This window comes from Pseudonaja textilis, chromosome 7 (genome assembly GCF_049901715.1).
Source record: "Pseudonaja textilis isolate UNSWEBS1 chromosome 7, rPseTex1.2, whole genome shotgun sequence".
Classification (NCBI taxonomy): domain Eukaryota; kingdom Metazoa; phylum Chordata; class Lepidosauria; order Squamata; family Elapidae; genus Pseudonaja; species Pseudonaja textilis.
In genome coordinates, this window is record NC_141996.1 from 49824969 (window position 1) to 49847327 (window position 22359).

Below are 22359 nucleotides of genomic sequence, written 5' to 3' on the forward strand. Positions count from 1 at the left end.
CCTTATCCATAGAAAAGGGAGGCTAGAAGCATTATACTTCTATTGGCAGAGCTGTCACGATCTGAGCCCAAGAGCTCATTTCACCGGCAGAAAACAGAGAAAACAAAGTTAAGTGCTTTTGAGCACAAAGGGTGTCCAAAAAAAAAAAAAAAGAGCAGCGTAACAACATTGTCAGGTTAAGAATAAAAGATCTTGAGAAAAATAAATGCCTTGCTCAGGAAAAAGACATGCAAAGAGTGTAGGATACGGCTCGAGTATCCTCATTATAGAAATATGCAGCATCTTCGTGCATTTAGGGCAGCTCGTGCTAACGTTCAGTAGAAACGAGCTTCCTCGTGATGTGGCTTGGCTTTAATGCTGGAGACAAACTGCATTCAGTAAAGCGGGAGGGGGTGCAGGGAATAACGGGGAGGAGTCCCCCGAACTTCAAGATCTCGGTCGTTGTCGAATGTCGTGATTTCTTTTATTGCATCTGTCCCTTAACCGAGCGATCGGGTTACATTCCGGCAAATTCAGCCTGAACGAAGTCTTCGCTCCGCATTCCTCCTCCCTCCTCCCCAGCTGGAGGGGAAAGGAGCCCCAAGCAGCGGCACCGGGAGAGAGCCACGCAGCTAGCCAGGCACGGTACAAGAGGGAGGGGACAAGTGATCGACAGATCCAATGAGGGAACGGCAGCCAACTGGCTTCCAAGGAGGCTGGAGACAATTGATCTGCGGGCGCTGGCTCGGGTTCCCTCTTCAACGTGAGCAGGAGAAGCCTTAGTGTTGGAGCTGCGCTTACTCGTCCTAGCCGAGCCCGCAGCTTTGTGCTCGTCGTAGCTACCCTGGAATCTCGGCAAAGCCAAGGCTGGCCGCCCGAGGAAACGGGTGCCTTGGCTTTTTTCTTTTCTTTTTCGGCGTGCCATTATTTCACTGACAAGAAGCAAAGCGCTTTCAGCCGCCGGCATCTCCCCACGTGGACTCCCGGGTGCGGATCACATTGGCAAGCGGGTGCTGCAGACTTGCAGCAGCAGCAGCAGCAGGAGAGAGGCGGCTTTGCAGAGGAGTTCGTCAGTGCCGCTGCGGCTAAGCGAGCGTGCAAGTTGCGAGGACGGGCCGAGGGGGAGAAACGCAGCCCGAGCTTTTGATCCGGGACGCCGCGATCGCAGCAAGAGCAGGATGCCGGCAGCTGCTGGCGACGGGCTTTTGAGTGAGCCCACGGCGGCGAGCTTCAGCGACGACGAACCCACGACGCCTCCCCTCAGTCCGGAGGGGACTTTCCTGGCCGCCTGGGTCAACGCTTCGGCCTCCCGGGAGCGCATCCGAGAATTCCAGCACACCAAGCGGGTCGGCAACTATCTGATCGGCCGGAAGTTGGGAGAAGGCTCCTTCGCCAAAGTGCGGGAAGGCTTGCATGTTGTGACAGGAGAAAAGGTAGCTTCCTTCTGCAACGCTTCCCATTCTTCTTCGCCCGGGCAATTTCCCGCCAAAGAACCCCAGGCAGGCTTTAGTAGCAGACATTATGAGCCTCTAACGGGGCCGCTTCCACTTCTCCCATTTTGGGAGGGAACTGGGCCGAACGCCCGGGGGCCACCGTCTAGTTAGCTATCGCCCGCTTTGTAGCACCGCCTTTTCCACGGACTAAGTTGGGTCTTTTTTTTTTTTCTCCCCAAAGTAGCCCGTGAAAAGGCCCGTTTTCATAGCCCTCTAGCTAGTTGCTTGTAGCCGCTTGTTCCCAGCGCGACGCCGCTGCCCAAACCCCGTTCCTAATCCGCCTGCAAGGGCCGCTGTTCGCTGCTTTCTCCCCCCGCCCCCCTCCCACAAGCGTCCCTGCTTCTACTTCACAATGGTTGAGGTGCTTCCAGACGAAGGGCGCCCGGCACTCCCAGTCGAAAGATACTGCGCAGCCAGCTATTCTGCCCGTTTGCTTCTTAACAAGGCTTCGGGGCGATCGCCACTTACGCAGCTATGGCTCACGCGATGTATTCTAGCTTCAAACCCTTGTGTCTTTTGCCGTTCCTTCTTGACCTCCCCCTGCTAAGAAAGAAGAGTTGTTGCTGCACAATGGTCGTTGATTTGTAGTGTTGGAGATGCAATTCCGAGGGAAGCCCCCTTGAGGGGAAAAAAAAGGTCAGAGGAAGCCGTGAGAACAGGAATGGTTACAAGTGGAAGGCTATGTTTTCGCACAATCCTTTCATTGTTCCCAATATTTTACAGAAGGTCCAGATGTCATAATCTTTTGTTTGCAACGCTCCCGTCTTTCTCTCTTACTTAATTATTTTCTTCTTTGGGATTAATTAAAGAAGACTTTTTAAAAAGTCTACAATATATTTTAATTGGCAGAGCTAGAAACCTCCTCTGTTGAAGCCCTTAAATTTCCCCATGGACGCTTAGGAGTTCTCTGTTTGAGGCCGGTGCTTGCAAATCAAAGCCTTATTTGTAAACATCATCTGAAACATTTAAATGGTAAAAATGGGAAGAGTGAGTGAGTATGTCAATGTTAGGGAAGACAAAGGATGCTTCCAGATATCTTTTACTAGTCCCTAAGGTACAGGATACCCATCCCATCTTCTGATCCTTCTCCAATCTTCTGTCCACCTTTCCCCAAAACCTGGCAAATGTAGCAGTCTAAATTAAGAAAAAAAATATTGTCTGGAAGCACCCAAAACCATACAAGATACATGAGATATAATTCTAGGCCTGCGTACATAATAGTAAGACTTAATGAATTTATTGATATTTACTGGTAAAACATGGACTAATCTAAATTGTGATGGGCTATTATAGCCTTCCTCAACTTCTTTCTTTGGAATTTATTGGATGACAACGTGCCTCCTACTCTGTTCTTGTTGATTGTATTATTATGCGTTTCCAGAATGGAATCTAGTTTATTGCAATAGAATTAATTAGGAGTGGTCCCAGAGAATCATTTATTTTGCTGCCTTTTCGCCCCATACTCATAATCTTGTGGCAGGGCAAAACTGCCCATTTGTAATTGCTCCAAAGTTTTCTCATTCTTTTAATTTTTATGTCTCGGAAAAAAATAGTTGCATAGTGTATTTTGATTAACAGTGTAAAGAAGACATTCATCTGAATACACCCTCTTCGTCTTCTAGATCAGGGATCACCAACCTTTTGGACCTCAGGGACCACCAAACTCACAATTTTAGATCCCAGGGACCACTAACCGGTTCTGTGGGCATGGCCCAATTTATGGGTGTGGCTTGGTGGTCATGTGATGGGGTGGGCATGGCTTGTATGTAAATATTATAAATATTTATATAAATATTGAATTTTTTATAAAAAGAACAACTTTTACCCAAAATCAGGCGAAGCAGATTGAGTTGCTCACAAAATCACAGATTCATTCAGAGATCTATCTATCTATCTATCTATCTATCTATCTATCTATCTGCCATTGGCTGGCTAGCTCAGTATATCACATAAAATTTGCTTGCAAGCAAACTCATAAAATTAACTCACAACACACCATGCATGTAAATATTGAATTTTTTATAAAAAAGAGCAACTTTTACCCAAAATCAGGCAGATTGAGTTGCTCACAGAATCATTCAGTGATCTTTCTATCTGCCCTTGGCTAGCTTAGTCTGTCAAATTTGCTTGCTGTGAGTCTGCATTGAATTTGCTTGCTAGCAAACCTTCAGTCCTAAGGGTGGTTTGGCTGTGCTGAGCCGAAGATCTAAATACTAGCTAGAAAGCAAGAAATCCAACCATTTCCTGCTTCCTAGTTAATCTAAATCTCCGGGCACAGCAGAACAGATGATGGTCGGAAAAAGGAAAAATAACAATTTAACAGGCAAGTTTACTGGGTAAGGAGTGAGTGGCCAGGAAGGGTTCCCACGTGTGCGCAGTGCAGCCTTGTGTTTCTGTGCAGCCTGGATTAATTGCTTTGTGGGGGTGCTCTGGGGCTGAGATTTATCTGTGGCCCACCAGTGGGCGACCGCTGTTCTAGATCACTGGAATAGTCACCTTAAATCTGAAAATCAAGATAATAAAAATGTAATATTTAATAATCTGAAATTGTTCGTTCTTTGCTTTTGGGCTATTTACATAAAAATTAAAAGAATGAGAAAACTTCAGAGCAATTACAAATGGGCAGTTTTGCCCTACCATAAGATTATTCCCAGGATGAGATGGATCTTTGAGAATGTTCCATCTCATCCTGGGAACCCTTTTTTTGAACTATTACCATCTGGCAGACGGTACAGAATAATAAAAACAAGGACAAATAGGCTGAAAACAGCTTCTATCTCAGGGCGGTGACTCTTTTGAATTCTGCTGTATAGTGCAGTGTTGGTGTGGTGTCGGGGGTTTCCGGTTCAGTGTGTGAAGGGTGAAGGATGTGTGTTAGTGTTTATTTTCATGGTCATGGTCATGATGTGCACTGAAATTTGATTTCAGTGTTGGAGGTGCAATGACAATAAAGTAAACTAAACTAAACTCACTTGTGGTTTTGTCACTTTTTGAGCTTGTTAAATATACAGATTACTGTGTAAATGAGGTTACTGAAGAAATTCTTCATATAATACTATAAGAGGGAGTAGGACAATTGTAGACAACTGAGATAAGTGACTTGGTGATAGAAACTGCAAAACATTTTGTAAGTTATTTCTGTTACCTAATGTAGTAAAAGTAATAACTAATTACAATACTAAATAATTGTTACGCCTTATTCAGTTTAGTTTTCTTGGCAATAATCTGGAAGTGGATTACCATTGCTTTATTCTGCATGATTTTCAGTTTCCTGATCTTACAGTTCTAGAATTAGGCTAATGGAAGTTTTAAAAAAAGACAATAGCAAATAACTTTCCTGTCAGGTTAATTCGAAGAAGGGTTTGTTTTTCTTAATCCCAGTACCTATCTAACATTTCATTGTTAATATTTTTCAGGATTAATCTACCCTCTTTGAATTAATATTTAGACCACATATTAAGTTCAGGCTTTACATACTTCTCATCTATGTCTGGAAAAAGTGGCCAAGGCCTCCTCACATCCAGTCAGGTTACCATTAGTGGTAGGCTGCTGCTGGTTTGGACCAGCTTGCCCGTACTGGTGATTCCGACCACTGGCTGGGCCCACCCACCCACCCCAGTTGTATCCTGTCCTATATATCTGGCTCACTCGCCCTGCCCACACAGCCCAGCTGCTTTCTGTGCCTCGCCTGCAGCTGCTGCATGCAAGAAATCCCATGTTTTTGCAGCTGCAAGCAAATGCAGATGGCGCATGTGTGGTTCTGCACTAGGCGAATCGGTTGTTACAGTATGTGCAGCCCACTTCTGGTTACCGTAATGCTTTAGATATGGTCTTGAAATCATTGGTAATTTGTGAGGGCCAGATATTTTGATTATGCTACATCTGTCCTATGCTTGTTACATTGAGTAATTAGTTTTAAAGCTCTGAAGTAATCTGGAACATTGAAACCTTAAATCAGGATGGTATAGCTCTGATATATTCCTGAAGTAATAAGTCTGTCTACACATATTTTGGCGCAACAATAGTTTGATGATTCTAGAAGACTTAATGCAGAAATTATCTAGATTCTAAATCACATGTACCGCAGTAAATGTGCTGAACCTGATTTAGTTTTCTATTTAACAGATAGTATAGTTACTTGGTGGATACTGTATTTCTAACAGTTCCTCTAAAGAAATCTGAGCTTGTTCATATATTCTAAAAGCATCACTATGCTCAATGGAGCTTATTCTAAACTAATGTATATAAGATTTCAGCATTCAGTTCCCTGCTTATGGAAAAAATTGAAAGCAAAGATCTCCAGCAGATAGCTGCTTGATTAGATCCAGTGAAGGAAAACATACCATTGATTGATCTTACAGTGAGGAAATTTTTTTTCCTAATGTTCTGTTGGAATTTTGCTTTCATGTAACTTATACTTATTACTATATCCGTTACTCGGGTATCATAGCAAGCTAGGCTTGCTCTCCTATGTGAGCTTCTTTGAGGTATTTAAAGAGTGTTCATCATGTTTTCTGTCTTCTATGGGCTAAGCACATTCATATATCTCCCCACTTTTCAAATTTTATATCAGCAGTATGGCGAGATGTCTAAACCAGCGGTCACTAAGTTAAATTTTGGTTGTCTGCAGAGAAGTGTCACCCCCAAAGCACCCCCTAAAGCAATTAATCCAGGTTGTGCAGAAACACAAGTCTGCGCTGCCCACATGGCCCTCAGAAACCCTCCCGGTCCATTCACTCCTTACCCGGCAAACTTGCCTGCTAAATTGCTATTTTTCCTTTTTTTTTCTCTGACCATCAGTTGTTTTGCTGTGCCAGGAGATTTAGATTAGCTAGGAAGCAGGAAATGGTTGGATTTCTTGCTTTCTAGCTAATCTTTAGATCTTTGGCTCTGCTTTTAAGCACAGCCGAACCTCCTTTAGGACTGAAGTTTCTATTATTCAGTGCAGACTCACAGCAAGCAAATTTTATGTGACAGACTGAGCTAGCCAATGGCAGATAGATCACTGAATGATTCTTTGAGCAACTCACTCTTCCTGCCTGCTTTGCCTGATTTGGGGTAGAAGTTGGGTAAAAATAAAAAAAATCAATATTTACATACAAGATGTGTTATGAGTTAATTTTGTGGGTTTGCTTGCAAGCAAATTTTATGTGACAGAGAGAGCTAGCTGATGGCAGATAGATCTCTGAATGAATCTGTGATTCTGTGAGCAACTCAATCTGCCTGCCTGCTTTGCCTGATTTTGGGTAAAAGTTGTTCTTTTTTTATAAAAAATTCAATATTTATATAAATATTTATAATATTTACATACAATCCATGCCCAGCCAGTCACATGACCACCAAGCAACACCCACAAATTAGGCCAAGCTCACAGAACCAGTTAGTGGTCCCTGGGATTTAAAATTATGACTTTAGTGGTCCCTGAGGTCCAAAAGGTTGGCCACCCCTGGTCTAAACAACTTCCATCCTGTCAAACTAGAGAATTGCAGCAAAGAATTACTCTGAACACAATATGTTAATACTTCAACAATACTAAATCAGAAAACCAAAATTATGGCTTTTGCCAAAAAGGTGAAGCTCCTTCTCTGGAGCATTAGTGTCAATGTAATAGAACAAGTGACTAGCTTTAAGTATTTAGGATAATCATGCATGCCACTGGATCAAGGAAGGCCCACTGGGTATATGCTGCTGCTACTGGACTAAGATCTTCCAATGCAATCCTCAAACTTTCTGATCTAAGGGGAGGATATTATGTTCACACTTAAGCATTTTTGGACCAAGTTATTAGTCCAGTTTTTCTATGGGACACTGGTTGGCCCTCCCACTTCTTGTTTCACCTCATTGGAAAAGAATACAATCTAAATTAATCAGAGCAACTCTCCAGATACTTCTCTGGGTCTCAAATGCACATCCACGACTGGAGATAAAAGTTGAGTCAAGAGTATGTCTAGATCCTATTAACCTTTGAAGCTTAATTTCTATCATTAAGTTTTAAAGACAATTTTCTGTACAACTGGCTCAAGGCTTTTGAATCTAATCTTTTAAATCTAGACTCCTTCAGTTCTCAAGTGGAATAAGATCGGGCAAAACAAACCCTGAAACAAGGGATGGAGGATACAGAGTGGCAAGCAGTTCTAGGGAAATTAGTAGATATTCTGGTCAGCCAGAGTCAGCCTATGCCCAGATGCCTCTCATAAATAAACTACTTTTTGCTACTGTTCATATATCTCTGCAGCAGCATGGAAGATCTATTGGACCCCAGTGGACTAATCTTCTAAAATGCACTTTGTGTAACTATATTATTTGTATTTTAGATATTGCCACTTTGTTGTAATGTTAGACGTTATCATATTTAATATATTTTTAGTGCTTACATTATAATTAAAAATAGGCTGTGTTCTGAACCTAACTTACAGGTGTTAGGTTGTTTTATATATGTATTAATAATTCTATGTTAAAGCTCTTTATCAGCTACTAACATAGAAATACAACACACATTCATGTTCACAGAACACTCTAGTGCTCTATGATGCAATAAACTGAACTGAAATTGAAACAGGATAAGATGGACTGGTTTCTATACGGTATTTGATAACAATACTTGTTTTGTCTATAATTATATTTCCACATCATTCTGCTAGCTTACGCTCAGTTTCTATTAACTATTACAAGATCATTTTGATTTTATCTTTTGTCTTTGGAGGTTTCAACTAAGTTTGTGTTGTCTGCAGATTAGATAAATATTTTATTCATCCACCAGTGTTGGTTTTCTGCTTTCAAATATTAGATCATAACATTTCTTATTAAGAAAATCGTGAAAAGTAAATTAAACAAATGAAAGCAATGTCTAGGCGAGCCAACCGCCTCATACTACTCCTTCTTATATCTTGCAATTACCTTTTAAAATGACAGAGGACAATTCTTCCAGAGGACCTTATTTGAAGGCCAAATCTAAAACCCACCATTTGCACAGGCAGGCTAAGGAAACATCCAAAGCCTCCCAGAGGGATTCCTTAAGATGCCATAAGGCATTGGAAAAGGAGATTGACAGACGAACCAGGGGGTCACGCCCAGTGCCTCCAGTCCTCCCACCCTCCATTCCCTCTACCTCTACTCAACCCCCCCCTCTAGACCATTCCTCCTTATCCAGGCACAGCTTGCCCTCAGAGTCTTCAGGCTTCTGGAACAATGGCTAGACAGGCACACGAAGCCACGTTTACCCCTACAGCCGCTGGCCTACGCCAAGAGGAACCATCTATAGACGAGGTTCCAGAGAAAGTAAGATCCTGGATGGAGCTGGCTATCCGCCAAGGGATCACGGAAGGCCTCCAGCAGATAACCAGGCCCGGCTTCCACCTGATGGCCCCTGAACTCGAATCGCTATCTGGCAGATCCCTGCCCAGATTGGAACTTCCCCATGGTCAGGTACTCTCGCAGAGGGACATCCCTCTTACAGAAAGGGAAGAGGAGGAGGAGGAGGAGGAAGGGGATCTGGATCAATTCAGGGAAGATGAAGATTTCGATTTGGGGTCCATGCATTACAGTGAGCCCCTATCGGAGGCGGAGCCAATGGAAAGAGAGATGTCCAAGAATGAGGGTCTCATCCCTGATCAGCCCGCCTTTGTGGGTTTATTCAAACCACACCTATATAAGTCCCTATTATTCAAGGCCAAAAACATCTCAGGCCTGAGTACGCAGTTACAGCCCCTACACTCTCGGAGGGCCCGGATGACTCCATATTTAAACAGCCTATAGTGGAGGCCGAAGTCATTCCAACTCCACCTATCTTCTCTGATCTGGTATCAAAACAGCTGGCCTCCACAGGGGCACCTCCTACCCCATCCAGCCAGGATAAGAGATTTTTCAACCTCGACTCAGAATTCTCTAACCTACTAAATACCCCCGAGGTCGACGAGCCCATAGTAGGCTTAGCGTCCTCCTCAACCCCAAGCAATGCTCTGGAGGCCCTGAAACCAGAAGACAAGTGGGCCGAGCTGGCCTTGCGCCGGGCTCACCAATCTGATGCTTGGGCCATTAGATCGGCTACGGCCGCATCTTTTTTTACCAGGTCCTCAATCCAGTGGCTTCGCCAATTAAAACAGCATGTCCCTTCATCCAACACCAGGGCACATCAGGACATCGCTAAGCTTACCGCCATAGCAGAGTTCTCGGCCGACGCCACTTACCATTCAGTTAAGTTCTCTAACAGGGCTATCACGTTGTATGTCACAGCCCGTCATCTGCTCTGGCTCAGACATTGGCAGGCAGACGTCAAGAACAAAGTCAAATTGGCTTCAGCTCCCATTATGGGAGACAAATTATTCAGCCCAGCCCTTGACCCCTTATTGGTTGAAAGCCAAAGTAAGAAAAAATTTCTCCCCTCTCTTTTTTGGAGATCAGAACCCAGGGCCTCTCAGCCTTTTCGGAGAGGGTCCTTTCGACCTTCTTCCCAGACCTCTTTCTCACCCAGGTTCCAGAGAACCCCATTCTTTCGGTTGACCCAACCCCAGGATCGAGCCGACTCGGGCGATAGGAACAGAAGGGGTGCCAGTTACAAAAGGCCCTTTCAGGGACCAGGAAGCAGACCTTTCCGGTGCCCAAGATAGGCCTCGACACTCCCCTCCCATTGGTGGACGTCTCAAACATTTCGCCGGTCAATGGGACTCCTCTACCTCTGACGCCTGGGTCAGAGACACCATTAGATTCGGTCTCACCCTTGAGTTTCAGTCCACCCCCCCCAACTATTTCATGGCATCCCCCCTTTCCAAAGACCACACCAAGCGTAATCTAATGGATTCCGCTATCTGGCATCTCATCGACATAAAGGCTATCCAACCCGTCCCGTCCTCGCAACAAGGGCGGGGTTTCTACTCTCACCTCTTCGTGGTCCCCAAACATTCAGGAGGGTGGAGGGCTATATTAGACCTAAAAAGACTTAATCGTTACCTGTTCCACCACAAATTCAAGATGCATACATTACAATCCATTCTCCAGGGAACCAGGCAAGGAGACTGGCTCACTTCCATAGACCTCTCAGAAGCGTATTTACACATCGCAATTCGCCTCCCATTACAAATTCTTGAGATTTTGTTATAATAACCACCACTTTCAGTATGTGGCCTTTCCCTTTGGATTGGCCTCGGCCCCAAGGACCTTTACAAAGGTCCTCGCAGCGCTAGCGGCCCACCTTAGGAACCTCCCTGTTTGTCTCCCCTGTTATCTGGATGACATCCTCATCCTGTCCCCCTCCAAACATCAAGCAGAAAGGGACACCAGAATTACCCTCACTGCTCTCCAAGATCATGGTTTTCTTATAAATTGGAAAAAGAGTCAACTATCTCCATCTACCCGAATAACCCACCTGGGGGCAGTGATTGATACGGTTAAAGGGGTGGTCTTCCTGTCCTCGGAAAGACTCCTTAGTATCCAAAAATCTGTACGAGAGATCAGGCGATCAAAAAAAGTGACTTAATTAGACTTGTCAAAGTTATTAGGAAAAATGGTTTCATGCATTTCTATTGTTCCCTGGGCCCGTTTACACACCAGATCCCTACAGTGGTTCCTGCTTCCATACCAGAGATCTGGAAGAAGCAACTCAAAATGCATGGTCAGGGTACCTCCAAAGGTTCTCACGTCCCTTCTCTGGTGGGCCAAACCGGCCATCAACAAAGGTCATTACTTCAAGGAGCCCCAGAGGCTCACCCTCACCACAGACAGCCTATCCGGATGGGGCGCTCACGTCTACTCGCTCACATCCCAGGGCAGATGGTCGGCAACAGAACAATTGTGCAGCATAAACTGGTTGGAACTTCACACTGTACACCTGGCCCTACGCAGCTTCCTTCCCCAGGTATGCGGACGTCATGTCCTTATCCTAACAGACAATATCACAGCCAAAGCGCACATCAACAGACGGGGGCACACAATCCATTCGGCTAATTAGGGAGGCTGAGTGCCTCTGCCGCTGGGCTGAGACCAATTTCCTCTCAAGGCAGAACACATCTCGGGAGTTTCAAACATCCAAGCAGACTGGTTGAGCAGGGCCACTATAGACCAGTCAGAATGGCGCCTCCATCCGTCACTGTTCAGGGAGGCGTCCACAATCTTCGGACAACCGGTTGTGGACCTTTTCGCATCCCCGCTCAACGCTCAGCTCCCGAGATTCTTCTCAAGATACCAATCTCACAGGGAGGAGAATCACAACGCGTTATGTTGTCCCTGGCCCACAGGACTCCTGTATGCATTCCCCTCACTAGCTCTAGTTCCCAGAGTCATCCAGAAGTTGATCCATGAGAAGGCAGAACTGCTTCTGGTGACCCCCTGCTGGCCCAGATGACTGTGGTTTGCGGACCTCCACAACCTATCAGTAGCCCCCCACTGGAGGATCCCACTGGACAGGATCTCGCTGTCTCAGGGGCCCCTTCTGCATCCGAATCCACAATGGCTCCAATTAGCCGTCTGGAGGTTGAGCGGGACCGTTTAAAGAGAGAAAAGTTTTCTAATCAGGTCATTGACACCATTCTAGCTGCCAGACGGCCCTCAACCACCCGAATCTACACCACCACTTGGACCATTTTCTGTAGATGGTGCCACAAATCCCAAATCAACCCACTCTCTCCTTCTATCGCTCAAATTTTGGACTTCCTTCAGGAGGGACTGAATAAAGGGCTATCCCCCAATACATTGAGATGACAGGTCGCAGCTTTAACAACCGTCATCTCATGCAACAACATTGGCTCCCTTTCCCATCACCCTCGTATTCGGGCCTTCCTTAGAGGAGCCACTAATTTACACCCTCCAACTGTATACCAGTACCCAACCTGGGACCTTAATAAAGTCCTCATTTCACTCACTAAACCCCTTCGAAATCCTAAGGGAGACAACCCTCCAGTTTTTAACATTCAAGGTAGTGTTCCTTGTAGCCATCACATCCGCCTGTCAGATATCGGAAATCGCAGCCCTGTCCATTAGGAAGGACCTCTGCGTTTTTCACGCCGATCGGATGGTTCTCTGACCTGACCCTACCTTCTTGCCCAAAGTCAACTCAGCTTTCCACAGAGCGCAGGAACTCATTCTCCCAAACTTTTGTCCCAGACCCTCGCGGGATAGGGAAAGACAGTGGCATACCCTTGATGTGAGACGTGCTCTGCGTATTTACATCAAGCACACTCAGCCCTTTAGAAAGTCGGAATCTTTATTCCTTTCATTCCAGCCCAAGACACTGGGTCACAAAGTATCCCCGTCAACTATAGGCCGTTGGATCAGAGCAGCAATCTCTAGGTCTTACCTGTCACAAGCCTTGCCAGTACCCAGTGGAATAACAGCACATTCCACTAGGAGTACGGCTACTTCGGCAGTGTGGGCCACTCAGGCATCAATAACAGACATCTGCTGGGCGGCCACCTGGACATCCCCATCACCCTTTATTAGGCACTACAAGATCGACATGTTTGCCTCAGCGGAGGCTTCATTTGGCAGACGAGACCTACAGCGGGTCCTCAGAGACCCGGAGGAGATCCTGAACCAGATGAAGTCCCTCCCGTAGGACAGGCCAAGCTTTGGTATGTCCCACTCTGGATGCTCTGAGCAGCTCTATGGAAAAGGGGCATTGGTTCTTATCTGATACGCCCGTTCTTGTCGAGCTGCAAAGGGCATCCAGCCCCACCTAATTTCACCGTCCGATGGGGAATCTTGTTTCGGCCAATGAACCATTAGGTAGTTAGGATGAGAACACGGTTTTTTTCTTCTCGTCTTCGCAAAACTGGGGAACGCTACGGAAGAGTCACGTGGAGGAGGAGGAGCATTCCTCAATTCAAGCTCAGCCTGTGAGTGCAGAGACTGGAGCCACTCTGGATGCTCTTCACAGCTCGACGAGAATGGGCGTGTCAGGTAAGAACCAACGCCCCTTCACATTTGTAGTGGGGCAAAATAAATTATCTTAGGGTGATCAGAACTGGGCTGCAAAAATCTGAACAGCAGCAAAGAGATTCGGCGGTTGCATTTTTGTAACCCTAACGTGGTTGCCCTAATTATATTAGAGATAATTAACTAAGGACTAGGTTTGTAAACTTTTCCAGAGTCAACCCCTGTATCATGAATCTTTTCCTGTTAATGCATCTGATGAGACATTTTAGTTTCTGCCAGTACAGAGACACAGTGAATGGAACCAAATCTTTGAATTATTATTATATAGCTGCTAACAGGTTGGGCAAAGTATGTAGAGAATGGCTTCTGGATTTTTTCCGCAATTCTAGGTTCAGCAGTTGCTGTGGAAAGAATCTGAATGCTCTTTTGTGTATTGAAAGAACATGCAATACATGTGTATTTCTTTTCTCCTCATCTTGCATTCATATGATTCTATTCCCCATAGCATTGCCCTTCTGTTTGTGTGCTCTGAGAAGGTCAGATAGGTTGCAAGCATTTCTCACTGAAGTCCGTCACCAAGATGGACTAGGCTTAGAATCAAATTGCCACCAGTGCTCTAGCTGCTGCCACCACCACCTCCATCTCTCCTATAGGAAATCACTGAGGAATTTTTTTTGTTCCTAGCTTTATGGGATCAATTTTCAATTCATATTTCTTTTGCCCTTTTCTCCTAGACCAAATTTAGGTCTGTTCTCTTGTTTTCAGAGAGGTATCCTGCTGTCAGATTGTTGAGTGCAAAGCCTCTTCGTACAATTTCTTTCCAATATTACATTGGATTGGAAAAACTAACAAGCCGGAGAGTTCTTATAAATCTTTTTTTTTAGAATTTTTATTTTTAAAAACAGACATACACATACAAAATATAAAAACATAAAACCATCTTTCATTTTATATACTTACAGTGTGTCAGTTGGTTACAAATCTTTTGTGCTATTCTTTTGTAGTCATTTACTCAAAATTTATATCAATTTTCACATTGTCGAACTAATATATGCTTGTATATTTATCAGTTATTAATCATCCATGACTAAACTATTCCATCATTTTATACGAGATGTTCCAAGTTTTATCTTAAAATTTATGTTATACTTTCAACCAATGGTTATATATGTCTATATTATGTTTTATATCAATCTATTAAATTTCTATCACAAAATTATCTAGTCTATTACATTACCATGTCTTTTTATCTAACCATTGATAAAATAAATTCCCTATCATATAAAATTGTTTATCATCTTGTTCTCTAATTTCAAATATCAATTTACTCATTTCAGCACAGTCCATAATTTTCTTAATAACTTCCTCCTGCATAGGTATTTTATCATTTTTCCAATTCTTAGCAAATACAATCCTAGCAGCTGTTTGTACATTTACAATCAAATATTTAAACTCTTGTTGTATATTTCCGGTATAATTCCCAATAAAAATATCTCTGGTTTAAAGTCTATATGTTGTTTTATCATTTTTTCCAACCATGTGTGGATTTTAGTCCAATATTTCTTTGCCAAGCATGTCTACCACATATGGTAATATGAACCAGGTATCTGATGATACTTCCAACATTTATCCAATTTATTCTTAAACATTCTCGCAAGTCTCATCAGGGGTAGATGCCACCTGTAAAACATCTTATACAAATTTTCTTTATATGCAGTTGATATTGTCATTTTATAATTTTGAGACCACAATTTTTGCCATTTTTCTAAATCAATCCCATATCCAAAATTTTTCCCCCAAGTAATCATCGTTTCTTTAACTTGTTCCTCCTCCAATTTAAATTCTAATAAGTGTCCATAAAGTTTTTTGATTACCTTTTCATCAATACCCATCAAAATCTTATCTAAGTCAGTCAACTTATCATAAATATCTTCTGCTTTAACATCTTTGTCAAATCTAGATTGTATTTGCAAATATGAAAATCAATTCATTTTTACACCTTGTTCTTCCAACACTTGCATAGATTTAAGTTCACCCTTTTCATTCAATATCTCACCATATCTAACTTTGTTCCTTTTTATATATTATTGGATAAGAAAAAGCTTCAATAGATATCCATAGTGGAATTTTTGAATAATATTGTCTTTTTATCTTCTCCCAATTAAAAAACAATGCCTCGCGAATATAATGTCTTCTGAAGTACCCCTGTGTTTTAGTTCCCTTGTACCAAAGGAAGGCATGCCATCCCAACAGCAAGTCATGCCCTTCTAAGGTCAATAGTCTATTGTTCCTTAATGTTATCCATTCCTTTATCCACATCAAATTTGTTGCTTGGTAATACAACTCCCAGTTAGGCGAGGCAAACCCTCCTCTTATTCTTGCATCTTGTAACAATTTTAATTTTACTCTTGCTTTTTTGCCCTGCCAAATATATTTCAGTACAATTCTATTTAAATCTTCAAAAAACTCTTTCCCTAGTCGGATTGGAATTATCTGGAATAAATATAAAATTCTAGGCAATACATTCATCTTAATTGTAGATATTCTCCCAATCAATGATAATTGTAAGTTTCCCCATTTTGTCAAATCTGTCGCAATCTGCTGTTTGAGTTTAAAATAATTATCCTCCTTCAGTGTACTACATCTTGATGTAATGTATATCCCTAAATACTTAGCCTTATTTGTGACCTTTATTTCTAAAACTTCTTCCAACTCTTTCTTTCGTCTTACTAGCATATTCTTTGTTAGTATCTTTGTTTTATCTTTGTTTATTTTCAAACCTGCTACTTTTCCATATTCTTCTATCTTTTCTGTTAATTTAGGTGCTGTTTCTAATGGGTCTTCTAATATAAATACCAGGACATCTGCAAAAGCTTGCAATTTATACTCTTCCTTTTGGATTTTCGTTCCTTTTATTTCTTTATCTTCTCTAATATTCATATTCAACACTTCCAATGTTAACACAAACAGCAGGGGCGACAGTGGACAACCTTGCCTTGTCCTTTTTCTTATATCTAGATTCTGTTAGTTCTCCATTTACCATAACTTTTGTAGTTTGTTCATAATATATCATTTCAATGGCTTGAATGAATTTTTTACCAAAGCCCATTAGTTCCAATTGCAATAACATAAATTGCCAACTCATTGTCAAAGGCTTTTTGTGCGTCTAAGAACATCAAAGCCATTTGCTTTTCAGGATGTGCCTCATAGTATTCCAGAGTATCCAGAATAATTCTCCCATTGTCTTTGATTTGTTTCTTTGATCCATTTTGATCAATATGGATAAAGTTATTTAAGTATCTTTTTAGTCTTTCTGCCAAGATTGAAGCAAAGATTTTATAGTCTGAATTTAAAAAAATTAACTAAAATAATCTAGTTTTTTAATCTTTTCCAACTGTATAACTAGTTTTTTCTTTCTAAAATGAATTTCATATTTCTTTAAATTTTGTCAGATATATAATTGCTACCTTTGACAATGTGAAAAGTTTCTTTAACAGATAGTTTTGCTATTTTAAAGTAGTGTTAGTTTTAAAAAAATTCCTTCCTAGGAGTATTTTAAAAATTGAGGTGGTGGCTATGAATATATAATCAAAGCCATCCTCCTTTTTATATTAGTTTCATATATAATGCACATCAAGAAAAGCAGGGCTGCAGTTGCAGCTATTCGTTTGATTGTTTTTTTACATTGGTACTTATAAAATTTGTGTACCATCTAATCTAGTAATTGAATGACAGTGAAAAAAATCCCATTGTTACATGACAAAATGACTCAAATTGCTTACTATATGTAGGAGTGGATCCTGATATTAAAGAATTATACATTTCAGCCAATGTTTTAGATTCTTTGATGTTGAAATCATTAATGCTATTTCAATTTTTTTTTAAATTAATTATTTGCTCTTTGGTATGAAATCAGATTTTGAAGTACACTACTTTGTAACTGCAAAACATAACCACGTTATGCTATAAAGACTGAATAACTAATATTAGACGAATATTTTTATAGAAAGATCTTTTTATATTATTTCTTTAAATGCAAACAGCTGCTATGCTCTGTATTTTAGAATCTTGGAAATGCAGGGGAGGCTTATGTAGGAAGACCAAGCACTGCTGAAAACTGTAAATTCTTGTTAATCTTCCATAAATTCATAATGAAAGAAGTAACAGCTTTCTAAAAACAGCTGAGTAGTACATCTTTTTGAGCTTGTCAGTGGCTGATTATCTTCCATAGACTTTAAAAACGGCATACTACCATAACAAGTTTATTTTTTAAAACATTAATGTCTTGCTTTATAGTTTGGTTATTTAAAAATATGATATACAAAGAATACTACAATCTCAGATCTTTGCAGATGTAGAATTATCATCTATGTATCTATTTCAATGGACTTCATATATTCCATTCCTATAAATTATTTTAGCTTAATTGTATGTATGCTCGAAGAATAGGATTAAGTATAGGATTAACAGCTGTTTACATTTACATAGGGATTACAAAAAATGTAAATTGCATATGCAGGAATATGAACATTTTTACTTGTTTGAAGTTGCTATGGTAAAAAGATTTCCAAAATGTAATATTTATCACATCTGCTACTACATTCTTCTACATTTGTCATTTCAGAGATATTTATAATATGTTTTACTTAATGTGTAACATGTTTCTATGACAATATACGTGTAACCAAATTAAAGTAGTTGACAATAGATCAGGGTCCCCAGTGCCCAGGCTGCTGCCTGGTATAAGGCCATGCTCCTTTTGGACCTGGGCCACATAAGTGCCAGGGGTGAACACAGCTCCACATGTGTGAGCAACAAGCATGCATGCAAATCCAGTTACACAAGCAGCGGGCATACGCACACACTTGCGCGTGAACAGTGGGCATGGCCGCCTGAATGGAGTTGTGCACATGCGCACACAACCACCCCTTCTTCCCTACTCCCTCCAGGAGGGTTGGGGCCACTGCAATAGATTGCCATATTACTGATAGCCAGCATAAATTGAATCCAAATTTCTTATTAAGTCCCCATTCAGAAGTAATGGGTGTAGTATAAAATGCTTCAAGTCAATATGAAACTACAGATTTTATACTGTTTTTTTTTTTAATAAACCCCTCTACTGGTTAAAAGAAATATACCTTGCAAAATAACAAATGGGAGAAGAAAACTACTCAGAAATGGAAAAGAAGCTTTGTTTACACAAGACAACTTGTGCTGGGGTTGGGTCATTGTTTCAGAGATATTTTGTTACCTTATCAGAGAAACAGAATAATCACAGGTGGGCAAAAAAAAAACAGCTGAAGGAGGAACATTTTTTTTTTACTTCCTGCAGACTTTTCCCAATTGTTTTTTTTTTCTTGCAGGAAACTGGCAGGGAATATTGGGAATGGCACTCAAGTGACCACAGTTCAGTGTGGCAGCACTTAAAGTGGCCACATCTTTGCCGAATTTCAGTTGCACAGACTCTTGGATTTTGGATGCATTCCATGAATTAGCCCATTCAAAAATTATTGCCTTGTGTGTGATGCATCATTTTGCCCAATTGAAGGTAACAAATAAGTAGACACAAGAGTTTTAGAAGTATATAGACATGAATGCTGTATATAAATGGAAATCTGGTAACCCTATTTCATGTAACATTTTTCTCTTGCTCAATCAGTACACTGTCCTCAACTTACTGAGGATAATTACGCCTAACAAAAATGTTGGGTACATGTTTGTGCTAAGCTATAATTTCTTGAAGTCTGATTTCTATATCCATCTAGTCCAGAACCAAACAGACTACAATATATCTTTGTTTAAACGTTGTTTTGAAGATTCTAGTTGTAATATAGATAGTTAGATTTTAGAAAAAGCTGACATGGACATACTCCACTCAGTATCAAGGATGTAGCTGTAGAGATGGTAAACAGTATTAAGTTTCTGAGGACACAGATAACTAACAATCTGATCTAGTCTCTCCACACCTCATCTTTAGTGAAGCATGCAAACCAGTGCCTGCATTTCCTGTGTCAGATGAGGAGAGCACATCTTTCTCCTTCTGTCCTGGCCACTTTTTACAGAGCCTCGATTGAGAGCGTTTTAACAAACTGCATCACTGTATGGTTTGGTAGCAGCAGTGCCTCAGATAGAAAGTCCATTCAGAGAGTGGTAAGGACAGCTGAGAAGATTATAGGAAGGGTTAGGGTTAGGGTCATTTTCTGTTATTCAGGATACTGCTTATAGACACTATGTGCTTAGAATTCAAAGCATTGTTAGAGACTCCACACACCTACTTCACCATCTGTTTCTGTTGTTCCCCTCTGGAAGGAGGTTTCAAAGTATTTCTAGCAGGACTACCAAATTCTTTAACAGCTTTATTCTTTATGCTATCCACCTGGTAAACTCGCAAGATACGTTTCTCTCACCATATACATGTATACATCAGAAGCAGACTGTGTTGTTTCTCCATGTCATATAATATGTTTATGTAATAAATAATGTAATAAATATTAGAATAGAAGTTGAAACTCTTTGAGAGCTGTATGCAATGAAATTTAATGTTAATGTATGCTGATTAGTATACATTCAAAGTGACAATAAAGTTATTCTAAGTCTTAAATAGAAATTTCCTAGTTAGAATGAGTAATTCTGTAAAAGATCATATTGCACCTCTGCTTCCTTATTTCTCCCACATTTTTGTAGCTTCCTATACAGAACTACTTTTCAGTCAATATGATTGTGTTTGCCATGTACTTTAAAATGCAGCTTTTACATACCATTAAAAAAAAATTGGAACATTTGCTCCAGACCCTGCTTAATGGTGATGGGCAGTTTGATCATCAGGTAAATTTGTACCTTCAGATAAGGAAAGACGTGCTTATTTTCATATCAGTCAAAAATCCATTCTGTAATTCAGATAGGCTCAAATATGACTCTCTTCACTTAAATTGAAAATCAAATGTCTAATTCGGAATCTTACATATTTTATCTTTCCTTTAAATTTATTAAAATGAAAAGTTACTTATTAATCCAAAGCTTACAGCTACTTGGTGTAAGAAAAACAATACACCCCTAGTTTTCAGATTTTGCAGTAAAGATCTATAGATCTACATCTGCATGCCCAATTATTCTGCATTTGAAACAGTAGCACTCTTGTACTTTTTTTTTTAAAAAAGGAGATTTCTGCTGAAGCAGAACATTCTTAATTTTAGGTTCAATTTATCCAGCAGTTCTATAGTTCCCATCATAAGTAGTTTTTTCCCTGCTTATTAACTCTACATGTAACCAGAGTATATGAGGTATAATTCTGAAGAATAAGTACATAAATATTTTTCTATCCTGCCTGCCCTTTCACACTGTGCTTAGTCGTTTCTATCACATTGATGTTGAATGGGAAACAAAATATACAGAGGCCTATTCATCAGCTGCTAATTTTTATTACTATTCCCAATAATAAAACATGATTGGCTGAAAACTTGAGTGTTAAACATGAGAAAGATAGAACCTTCTAGCAAATGTGGGGTGTGAGGTAGTTGAATACCTGTGAAATAACTCATTTTCCATAGAGCTGTCTCGAGTGTCCAGGTTGGGAGGAGCTCCAGTCTCGGCTCTCACAGGCTGAGCTTGAGATTGAGGCACGCCTCTCACCATCACGTGGTCCTCCGGGCGCGCCCCAGTTTTTTGCTCAGCCTCGTGGCAGTCAGGCTGGTTTTCTTTTTGCTCCTGGTCGTTCTAGCACCTTGTGTTTTCTTTTTTTGATCAACTTGGACTCTCAGACAGCGCAGGAAACTGAGGTTTGAGCTCCCTAGGAGCCTTTTTCTTCTAAGGGGAATTGTTTCACTATCCTTTTAAGGGAGAATCCAGCGCTTCGAGTGCTGCCCCCCTCCGATTGCTGCCTTTTCGCTCCGTGCGAAGCTGCATCGTTTCTTTCCTGCCTGGTTTTGTTCTTTGGCCGTTTCCCCCACGAACGCCCTCTAACCCAGGAGATGCTTCCCTGCCTCTCCCAGGTACTTCTTTGTGGCCTCCGGGCCTTTTTAACTTCTCCTGGGTGATAGCCGCCGCTGGGGATTGCCTCGTCATTGCGCCCTCCATTTTGGGCTCCCTGTGGCGTCAGCCATCTTGGGAGTGGCAGGAGTCGCCGCCATCTTGTGTGTGGCCGCATGGCTGGGCGCCATTTTTCAGAGGCCTATAACAGGGTTTTTCTTAATGTTTTATAGGCAGACTCCAGACTGCCTATATCCTTGCCTGTTTGCACTTAGTTTCTATCAGGCTAACCAGGGTTAGTTGGCTCTGTAGCCCTTCCCCAGCAGGCGAGTTAGCAGCTCTGCCATCCCCTTCCCGGTCCGTCCGGCAGGGGTAGCTGCCTGGCGTTCAACTTTTGGCTAATTGGCTTCTGGGCTAGGCCCTGCTGTGCAACAGCCTCCTATTTTAAATACAAAAAAAAAAAAAAAAAAAAAAATTTTTTTGATCAAAGGGGGTGCGAACGTGCGCTAGGATCCCGGCCTCTACGTAGCCGCATCCAAGCGATGCAACTGTCCGAGGACCCGTGATGGCACTTTACTTTAAAATTTTTGGTTGGTAGCCCCAGGGACGCCTGCCACTGCTCGAGGCCTACCTGCAGGCCGCATTGTGTTTGATTCCTGGGCAGATCCTTGGAATGTCCAAATCCCTGCTGGTACCTTGCAATCCTGCCTTGGTACTCCTCTAGATATAGGAGTCTACTGGCTACACAGTCTCTCCCCAGCAAGGGAGGTAGCAGCTCCGCCATCCCCTTCCCGGTCCGCCCGGCAGGGGCGTTTTTGCATCCATCTTTGGCAATTGGCTTCTGGGCTAGGCCCTACTTCTCAACAATGTGCAAAGCACCTCTGTTGCCCTTGACCTAGGGGGTGCGAAAGCAGTACTGGGTTTCCCGGCCCCTGCTTAGGCTGTGTCCAGCCTTGTTAATCACCTCACGTTAATCAAGAACTTTTCCTCCTTTCTCCTCTCCAGATGGCAGACGACAATGCATCTCGTGGCACTTCCCTGAAGGCCAAGGCTAAGT

At 41.9% G+C, this 22359-nt stretch overlaps 1 protein-coding gene across 1 annotated transcript in view; it reads left to right on the plus strand.

Annotated features, from left to right (window-relative positions):
• Nucleotides 1-662: 662 nt before the first annotated feature.
• The window catches only part of HUNK (hormonally up-regulated Neu-associated kinase), a 61496-nt gene continuing 39799 nt past the window's right edge, over nt 663-22359 (plus strand). The window contains exon 1 of the mRNA XM_026700604.2: nt 663-1412. Coding sequence (XP_026556389.1) covers nt 1158-1412 — 255 coding nt within the window. The 5' untranslated portion in view covers nt 663-1157. The remainder of the gene's footprint in view (nt 1413-22359) is intronic.